Source organism: Triticum aestivum, chromosome 3B (genome assembly GCF_018294505.1).
Source record: "Triticum aestivum cultivar Chinese Spring chromosome 3B, IWGSC CS RefSeq v2.1, whole genome shotgun sequence".
NCBI lineage: Eukaryota > Viridiplantae > Streptophyta > Magnoliopsida > Poales > Poaceae > Triticum > Triticum aestivum.
In genome coordinates, this window is record NC_057801.1 from 811,868,734 (window position 1) to 811,878,558 (window position 9,825).

General features: G+C 45.8%; 2 protein-coding genes across 2 annotated transcripts; one reads left to right on the plus strand and one right to left on the minus strand.

Annotated features, from left to right (window-relative positions):
* The first annotated feature begins 2,327 nt into the window (after positions 1-2,327).
* On the plus strand, positions 2,328-5,614 carry LOC123072591 (cyclin-dependent kinase C-2). The gene is made up of 12 exons (XM_044496172.1): positions 2,328-2,634; positions 2,747-2,828; positions 2,928-3,018; positions 3,177-3,206; positions 3,340-3,452; positions 3,570-3,642; positions 3,745-3,865; positions 3,980-4,097; positions 4,239-4,378; positions 4,458-4,515; positions 4,641-4,711; positions 4,814-5,614. The coding sequence occupies exons 1-12, from the start codon at positions 2,525-2,527 to the stop codon at positions 5,328-5,330; spliced, it is 1,524 nt and encodes a 507-aa protein (XP_044352107.1). The 5' UTR covers positions 2,328-2,524; the 3' UTR covers positions 5,331-5,614.
* Positions 5,615-5,637: 23 nt separating this feature from the next.
* Positions 5,638-8,647, minus strand: LOC123072592 (cell division protein FtsY homolog, chloroplastic). The gene is made up of 11 exons (XM_044496173.1): positions 8,268-8,647; positions 8,088-8,192; positions 7,921-7,994; positions 7,776-7,834; positions 7,158-7,195; positions 6,929-7,049; positions 6,763-6,831; positions 6,591-6,673; positions 6,299-6,367; positions 6,141-6,203; positions 5,638-6,038 (listed from the first exon to the last, which is right to left on the minus strand). The coding sequence occupies exons 1-11, from the start codon at positions 8,544-8,546 to the stop codon at positions 5,925-5,927; spliced, it is 1,074 nt and encodes a 357-aa protein (XP_044352108.1). The 5' UTR covers positions 8,547-8,647; the 3' UTR covers positions 5,638-5,924.
* Positions 8,648-9,825: the final 1,178 nt, after the last annotated feature.

Below are 9,825 nucleotides of genomic sequence, written 5' to 3' on the forward strand. Positions count from 1 at the left end.
TTCTTCAGCCTGAGCTATCCGAAGCATTCTCATCTTTTTACAAGACATGCCAAGAGCATTTAACAAGTGTGCAAGCTGCTGAAAAAACCAAGTACAATCACCACTCTCCTTAGCAACAACAACAAGAGTTAACTGTAGTTGATGGGCAAAACAATGAACATAGTAGGCATAAGGGCACTCATCCATAATCAGTTTTTTCAGGCCATTAACATTACCTCTCATGTTACTAGCTCCATCATATCCTTGCCCACGAACCATCGAAAAGGTCAGATTGTAGTCCATAAGCATTTTCTGAATTGCAGCTTTTAGTGTCAAAGAGGTAGTATCTTCAACACGAGCAAGACCAAGAAATCTTACAACCGCCCTTCCTTTCTTATCAATAAAACGCAAGCAAACAACCAATTGTTCATTCTGATACACATCACTAGACTCATCTGCTAGTATTGCAAAATGACCACCATCAAGTTCTTCAATGACTAATTTAGTAGTCTCTTGTGCACAACATTTTATCACCTCTTGTTGTATATCATGGTGAGTCATCTTGCAGTTCCGTGGAGCATTCTTGAGAACAACCCTGTCAACCTCTTCAAAAATTCCTGCTAGCCAATTTAGAAGCTCAAGAAAATTTCCTTTATTTAATGAGTCTTCACTTTCATCATGTCCTCTAAATGCCAAGTCTTGGCGCAATAGAAATCTCACACACTTGAGTGTCCATGTCAAACGTTGTTTATACAAAGCCTTGTATTGTGAGGTGTTTGAAGCAATAGACTCCCGAATTGATGTTTGTGGTGTAGTGAACCTATCATACTTCTCTTGAGCTTCAGCATGAGCACCACTAACCTCGCCTTCATGTTTCTTCAATCTCGACTTCATGTTCCAGTTATTAAATCCCTTATTCGCAAAAGCATCTCCATCGGGACATCTTGTTTTATCCTTGAATAAATAGTAAACGAAGCAGAAATCTCTATGTTTTTCCACACTATACTCAATCCATGGAAATTCTTTAAACCAAGCACGGAAAAAGCGACGATCTTTCCCACTTTTATTTGTAAACTTGAACTCATGATTCTTTAGTTGACATGACCCCATCTCAATATATCTCCTTCTTACTCTATCTTGGTCATTGACAGCATACACTGAGATTGGAATCCGCTTTCCAGGATCATGTTCGAGTGCCTCCAAATCTGCTTGCATCGGTTCATCATCTTCATCAATAAATTCATCATCTTCTACATGAGGCGTTGAGGTTTCTCCTCTACTCTCCGGTTCTTGCCATAACACCAATTGCAATTTGCTCTCCAAATGAACAGGAGAAGTACAAGTACTAGATGCAGCTACGGTCTGATTCGGTGTGGATACTTCATCTATTTTCCTTGCCTTTGAAGCCTTTTCCCACATTGCCAATATGCTACTGCCAACAATTCCACTCCTCTTCATCTTCATCTACGTTTGGCCAAACAAGGGGAACATAAATTTAGATACTTGCACCTGTTAAATAGATCGACTGCCTGCATCTAGTAGTTTCAGCAAATCAAGAAATTCCCAAATTGGGGGCGAGGCCGCGAGGGCAGAGGTCGTCGCAGCTTTTGTTTCTGTGCCGCGAGGGGCGGGGCGCCGCTGCCAGGTTTGCCCATCCCTGCTCGTGGTTTGCCCATCCACGCGAGGGGCGGGCGTGGGGCGGGGCGCCGCCGCTAGGGTCGCCTCCGATAGTTGACATCTACCTCTGGCGGCGCTTCGTGCGGGAACGATGCGAGGAGGGGTCGAGTGCAGCGACTGGTCGAGCGGAGGGCTGGAGGCGTCGGTGCGAACTAGAGCGAACCAGAGATTTCGTGGGCTGCGTTTGCTACTTTGGTTTGGGCTGAGATGTATATAAATTTTTTTCGTCCAAATCTTGGGTATTCCCGTGCATACATAGGCATACACTTGCCGCCGCCACTGGTAACAATGCATATGTTATCAGTTTATGTTACTATCTTCATAGTGGGTACTAGTAAATATATATCATGCAAGTCGTCATTTGTTAAGATGTATATTCATTCTCATTGGGTTGTGTTACGCTACTTCAAACACTTGGCTTCACATTAACTACACATGCCAGATAAGTAAACTTGTTCTGAGATGTGTTATGTTACTCGCTAAGTTAGCAGATTAAGGACGGACGCGCAGTCGGTCCAGAAAAAGAAGAACTTTCTGACAAATGCCTTTTCCTTCCGTGCAACACGGTGCCCGTGCGCGCTTTTTTTTTTTTTTTTTTTTTTTGCTTAATCGAGAAACCCCCAGATCGGGAAGGAAATATCGGATACGGATGACGCTCTATCTCTATCCGACGTGACCGCACCGCACCGCAGCAAGGGAGGCCGGCCGAGGGCTCGCTTCAAGAGCCCGTGCGGGCTCTCTCGCGGCCCATGTACCTCTCGGCCCTCGCCTCTTCTTCTCTCTCGCGGCTCGGAATCGGATCTAGATTCCGGCGAGCGACCCTAGCAGCAGCAGAGGCGGGCGGCGTCTCCGGTTCCGGCGGGCGGCCATGGCGGTGGCGGCGCCGGGGCAGCTGAACCTCGACGAGTTCCCCTCCTGGGGCTCCCGCGGCGTCGACTGCTTCGAGAAGCTCGAGCAGATCGGCGAGGGCACCTACGGGTCCGTACCTTACCCTACTCCTCGCTCCCCTCTCGCTACCAATTCGCTCGTCGCCGGATCTGGCACCTGACCCCCCCCCTCTCTCTCCCCGCCGTCGCGTCGCCGCCGCCAGGCAGGTGTACATGGCCAAGGAGACGGAGACCAACGAGATCGTCGCGCTCAAGAAGATCCGCATGGACAACGAGCGCGAGGGCGTAAGATTTCTCTTCCTCTTCTCCTCCTCTTCCGTCCGATGCCGGTGCCAGCTCCGGCGCGAGCGTGTTGTGTCTGACGCCTTGTTTCGGCTGCCGCAGTTCCCCATCACGGCGATCCGCGAGATCAAGATCCTCAAGAAGCTCCACCACCAGAACGTCATCCAGCTCAAGGAGATCGTCACCTCCCCAGGTGCCTGCGCTGGACTGACCCCAAGCTCCCTCAATTCATTCCCTCGATTGAAATATATATATATATATATATATATATATATATATATATATATATATATATATATATATGTCGTTCTATTCTCTCTACTGACGGAGGAGGAATTCGCGAATTCGCAGGCCCGGACCGAGACGAGCAAGGGAAGCCAAGTACGGCCCGATTCCACCATTCTCGCTTGCAATTCTAGTGCTTTGCTTTGCTTGGGGGTGGGTGTTGCTTATGCTTCTGCCTGTAAGGTCGTGACGCCTGTCTGACGCCTTGTCGTGTTGTTGCACAAAATAGTCGACGGCAACAAGTACAAGGGGAGCATCTACATGGTCTTCGAGTACATGGACCACGACCTCACCGGACTCGCCGACAGGCCCGGGATGCGCTTCACCGTGCCGCAGATCAAGGTAGAAGAACCGCCCGTTCACTCGGTTTCTGCGATTTCCCTTTGATGCCAATGAGGTTTTAATATTTTGTTTATGGATTGATCTCGTCTGGTGTACTGTGATCTTGTCTTGGTCCAGTGCTACATGAAGCAGCTGCTCACAGGCCTGCACTACTGCCACGTCAATCAGGTGCTGCATCGAGATATCAAAGGTATTATATATATTTTGACTTCACGACCGGAGTTTTTCATAAAGTTTGCGAGGTACCTTGTTGTCCGTTTGCTGAGCTAATGTGTTGATGCTTCCCTTGCAGGTTCTAACCTTTTGATAGACAATGAGGGTAACCTCAAGCTGGCTGATTTTGGGCTTGCGAGGTCGTTCTCTAGTGATCACAATGGCAACCTGACTAACCGTGTCATCACCTTATGGTATAGGTAGGGCATTAGAACTTCTGCCCACATAGTCATTGTCACGATTGCATTCGTTATGCATGCCACGTTTGTTGCCTTTTATTTGACTACGCTCATTGTTTTTTGTTGGATTTGCAGACCTCCAGAACTGCTTCTCGGAAGCACAAGGTATGGTCCAGCTGTTGACATGTGGTCTGTGGGTTGTATTTTTGCTGAGCTTCTCAATGGAAAGCCAATCCTGCCAGGGAAGAATGAGGTATACCTTTATGACTTATGAGGCTTTCAGCAATCAAGTGTATAACCTAAGCATTTGATGTGATTTAAGCCCCCTTTTTGCACTCGAGTTATAGATATAGCCGTTTGTAATTTTAATCTTATATGTATGTCATTACTGCAGCCGGAGCAGCTGACCAAAATTTTCGAGCTTTGTGGCACCCCTGACGAGTTAATCTGGCCTGGTGTCACTAAGATGCCGTGGTACAACAACTTCAAGCCTCCCAGAGTATTGAAGAGAAAAGTTAAAGATGCCTTTAAACAGTGAGTGCTATGCTTGGCATTGTTATGTTGTGTTGCTTTGTCTCATGTCGCTGGTGGTCACACTTTTATGTGTTTGCAGTTTTGACCGGCATGCTCTGGACCTGTTGGAGAGGATGTTAACTTTAGATCCATCACAGGTATAAAATGACAATTTTGGCAAGTTTTGCAATCAAATGCTTTTAACTCCTTGGGCCCGTGTATGATAAAAGTTTACCATTCTTTGCTTTTCACTCCTCAACAAATTCACTCTTAAATTGTTCAGAGGATACCAGCGAAGGAGGCACTTGATGCAGAGTATTTCTGGACTGATCCCTTGCCATGTGACCCGAAAAGGCATGTTCTGGTCACTGTTTTTATTATACTGCCAAGTAATTTCCTTTCTAATAACTTCTTGAGCTAAGTTGTGTCATGACCATTAAATGTTCGATGATACAGTTTGCCATCGTATGAGGCATCACACGAATTCCAGACTAAGAAAAAACGTCAGCAGCAGAGGCAAGCGGAGGAAGCTGCAAAGCGCCAAAAAATAAATCATCCTCCCCCACATTCTCGCTTGCCTCCGATCCAGCATCCAGGCCAATCACACCAGATCAGGCCTGGCCATGCGCCACCTGTGGCAGGTGGCTCGAGCCACTATGCGAAACCTCGGGGACCTGGAGGGCCTAACAGGTACCCGCAGGGTGGGAACCAAGGCGCAGGCTATAATAACCCGAACCGCGGAGGGCAAGGCAGTGGCTATGGCAGCGCCCCGTATCCTCAGCAAGGAAGAGGACCTCCTCCGTTCCCTGCAGCAGGTGCTCCACGCGGTGGTGCCGGCAGTGGCTATGGAGTCGGTGGCCCAAATTACCCACCAGGCGGTCCGCCGTATGGCACGTCTGGTCCAGGCCGAGGAGGCCCCAACTATCCTCAAGGCGGTTCTCGCAATCAGCAGCAGTATGGTAGCTGGCAATAATATTTGTCATATCACGTCGCGGTGATACGCCCCTCCAGTTGGAGTATTTTTATTTGTAGAATCTTTGCTGTCCAAATTCTACTTTCTGTGATTGTTGCGCAACAGCTCTTAAGGTACGTCCTTTATGATTCAAGCTGTATTTTATCAATGTATAAACTGAGATTGTAGCACAACAGGCTATTGCAGTGTCTCGTTTATGATTCAATTTGTATGTTATGAATACACGAAATGTATAATCACCTTATGATTCAAGCTGTATGTTATGAATGTATGACCATTAATGAGATGTTCTTGTAGCATGCAAGTCTGAAGAAAAGTTTGCTATCAATTACTGTTGGTACTCTTGCTCAATGTATCTGCAATGTGCCCTGAGCTTAATCACAAGAATCATATACATACTTGCTTCTTTGGGACTTAATCACAAGAATCATATAAATACTTGCTTCTAAGGATCAACGATAGAGACAAGTGAGGCGGACGTGTCAACGACTGAACCAAAAAAGCTGTAATTGTTGAAAAGATTGCTTCTAATAAGTTCTAGCATGTGTTAGCCAAAATCTTGCTACATGAGAAACACTAATAACAGGGTCAAATTTATGGGAAAATGGCTTCAACAAATGCCTCTGCATCAAAAGGTTGGAGATCTTCCACCCCTTCGCCGACGCCAACAAACTTGACTGGAATTCCAAGTTCGTCCACGACGCTCACCTGAGACAGGATTCAGGTCAGCAAGTTTAGATGCTGTTTATTTAAGATGCAGGACTGGGATTTGTAACTATCATAAGAAAGGACTGGAAATCGTGTCCGTACCACGCAGCCACCACGAGCAGTCCCGTCTAACTTCGTCAGGATGAATCCTGTGATCCCAACAACCTGGTATGAAGCCAAGAAAGTCCCTCATTATCACTATCTAATAGAAATATAGATGATGAATCAAGTAAGTATCAGAAATGCAGAGTGGTAGTTACATCGTTGAACTCCTTCGCTTGCTGTAGCATATTTAATCCAGTTGTGCCATCCAGAACCAGCAAGATCTCCTGAAGAGAATGGAGTACACGATAAAAGTTACCGCACATGACTGAATAAGCAAAACACAAAATATTGATGAGATCTGTTTGTGCACTTCTGAACTTGCTAGGTCATAAAGTTAAATATTTTTTAATAAAAATACAAGCAAGACGCCTAATGTGCTATGCAAAAAATGTTGAACTAATAATACGTCATAAAGTTTAATATTTTTTAAATAAAAATACAACGTACATTAGGAGCACCAGGCAGGGCTTTAGCTATGACTTTCTTGCAAGAAACCAACTCTTCCATGAGACCGTAATTTGTATGAAGTCCTGTAAGATTATTGCTACAAAACAATTAATTTCCCAAACAAAGCAAAGAAGTAAATGTATTATGCTTCAATCTGTAACAACAACCGTACGTCCTGACGTATCACATAGAACAATATCAAATCCTTCACGCTTCCCACGCTTTACTGCCTGCGAAAGAACTACCAAGCGAGTCAAATTAGACGAAACATAAGAGTTGGGCTCATTATGACAGAATAATACTTATTCAATCACGCTTGGCAGATCAGAAGTTCATACCTGATGGAGCCTGCGCCTTCTTATCGTTATCGATAACAATCTCTGAGCCAGTCCTCTCAGCCCAAATTTCTAGCTGGTCACGAGCTGCTGCTCGGAAGGTATCACCTGCCGCCATCAATACCTATATTATCGGTGAAAGCAAGAACATATAAGCTCTTTAATTTTACAACAATATGCTAAAGCAATATATATATAGCTGAAGCAGGGGGTGTGAAGTAAATGGCCCCACCTTCGCTCCTTCATTCTTAAATCTGTAGGCAAGTTTTCCTGCAAACATTGTAGATAACAGAATAGATAAATTCGCCACTTCATAGCATCATTTCGACAAACAAGAAAAGACACAAAACAGCATGCTATAACACATCTGTTTAGCTCCATAGTGACCACATAAACCAGAAAAGCTAAACCCAATCCTACCCCACATTCTAACTTTCTGCAGTTGAAAGATGTAAACAGTTTTTCCCTGAGTTGATTGATTAGACCTCTTGTAGTATAACACATCCTACATTGGCATTATAAATTTACTTGAAGAAATTAATAAATTCGTGTTCCATTTAGCAGTTCTCTTTGGATTATAACCATTTAGTTCATTGTCCACAAAATAACATAGGTCGTAACTAACACCGCTGAATCAAGCAGAGGAATGCAGAGGTTATGTGAGCCAATTCATACAAGCAGGATAAGCAATTCTTCATGGCACTCGAACCATTCGAGGGGCAATAAATTATTTACGCTCCATCCCCAAAGTGCTAAATCACCATAAACCCATATCATTCATTCTTGTAACAAAATCCACATCTAAATGCAACAGCGAACCGAGAATACAGTAAAGCATGCCGAGAAGTACCTAGCGATGTCGTCTTGCCGCCTCCGTTCACTCCCACGATCATGATAACCGCCGGCTTCCTGCCAAAACGACCAAGCACACTCAGACCTCCCAAAATTCAGACACCACTCAACAGTGGCAAATTCAGATAGAGGGCAGGCAGAACCTGAAGCCGAGCTGCAGCTCGGTCTTGCTGCCCTTGGTCGTGAGCAGCTCGAGGATGCATCTCTTCAGCGACGCCTGCGCCACAATGAACACCGGATTAGGCCACGAAACCAATCCCGTTGTGCTCCACTGTAGTAACTGACTGAGACTGAGACTGAGACTGATCACCTTTATCTCGGTCCCGGACTTGAGCTTGCCGTCGCGGATCTGGTCGCGGAGGGCGTCGACGATCCGGAACGAGATCTTGGGCCCGAAGTCCGACACCAACAGCGCCTGCGCCGGCGCCAAGAAACATCGGTCAGAGGGGGAAGAAAAATGGAGCGAGGAGCCGGTGGTCAGGGAGGGGACCTCCTCGAGGTCGTCGAGGACGCGGTCGGTGTCGGCGAGGTTCCAGTAGGTGAGCAGCTCGTCGACGACGGAGAGGGTCTCGCGGGTCTTGGAGAAGCCGGAGAAGAGCTTGTCGACGTCGCTCTTGGCCTTCTCCTTGATGAGCCGGCCGAGGCGGGTGAAGAAGCCGGCCTGCCCGGCGGCCGCCGCGCAGCGGAGCCGGCCGGAGGGGCCGCGCGGGGCGGCGGACAGCGGCGAGAGGAATGGGAGCGCGCGGGAGGGCGCCGACGCCGACGTCATTCTTGGGCGCTGCCTGGCTGCGGTGCGGATACCGGCGACGGGATGGGTGGTGGGAGAGGATAGAGCTGAGCGAGCTGGCCCGCGCAAAACCGCCGTCTCTTTTCCGCCGCAAAATGGCTCCTTTTTGGATTGTGGAAAATCGTGGGGGTGAAACTAGGAATTGCAACTAATGATTTATTTAGAAATGTTTCATACTCCCTCCATTTTTATTTACTTTCCATATTAGTTTTGTCTAAAGTCAAACTTTATATACTTTCAAAAAGCTTATAGGAAAATATATTAACATATACACCATCAAATATATATCATTGGATTCATCATTACATATACTTTTACATCATATAAATCTACTACTGTAAATGTTCATATTATTTTCCACAAACTTGATCAAACTTTATAAAATTTGACTTCAGTCAAAGCTAAATAAATAAAAACGAAGGGAGTAGTATTTTTAAGTCAGACTTAGAAATATATCTTAGGTATTGCCCCCACCATCCGATCGATCTTCTCTCCCTTGCGCCTCCGACCATTGCTCAGACAACAACGAAAGGTGGAGGGAGGATGGAGTGGGTTCTTGTCTCTCGTTCATTGTGTAGTAAGTTTTGGTGATGCGACAATGTTGCATCGAGGGCGATGTGGACTGATGGAGCTAATGTGTCCAATAGAAGTCGCATGGCTCCAGTCCCATCTTGATCGAGCTTCGGAGATTTTGTCCTTGTAGTTTTACACGGGCGACATATTGATTATTTGTGTTATCTGTCATTGTGGCTCTACATGTGCATCATCGGTGACAAAATTGACTTCTTCAATGGCCCCTTCTTTAGAGACTTTGCGAGGAAGGTTGTTGGATTGATCTGGCGATGCTAGCATGACTAGTTGCCTAGACCGGAGATTCCCTTCAATATGTTTGGCGTGATTGCCAATCTTTGCCGCACGCGACGATTCACTATTAGGATGATTCGAAGATGTTTGATCCTCTATAACTCTTTGTACGTACTTTGCTAGTTGGATTTCTCGATGATCCATATCATTGCTGATAGCTACGATGGCAGCACAACAACGACAAGTTCAACGACGACTTTGACAATAATTTCGAAGCTTATAGTCTTACTTATAATCTCTTCTTTTGTTGAAGGTAATTCATGTATCCGTGGCTTCGGTTTCCACATTATTTAGTTGTCATATTAGGATCTTGCATGAGAAAAATCCAGGCTTGATTAAAAAATTAACCTTAGATTGTCATGAACTAAAAATGGTACTTCTGAAATGAATAAGAGTA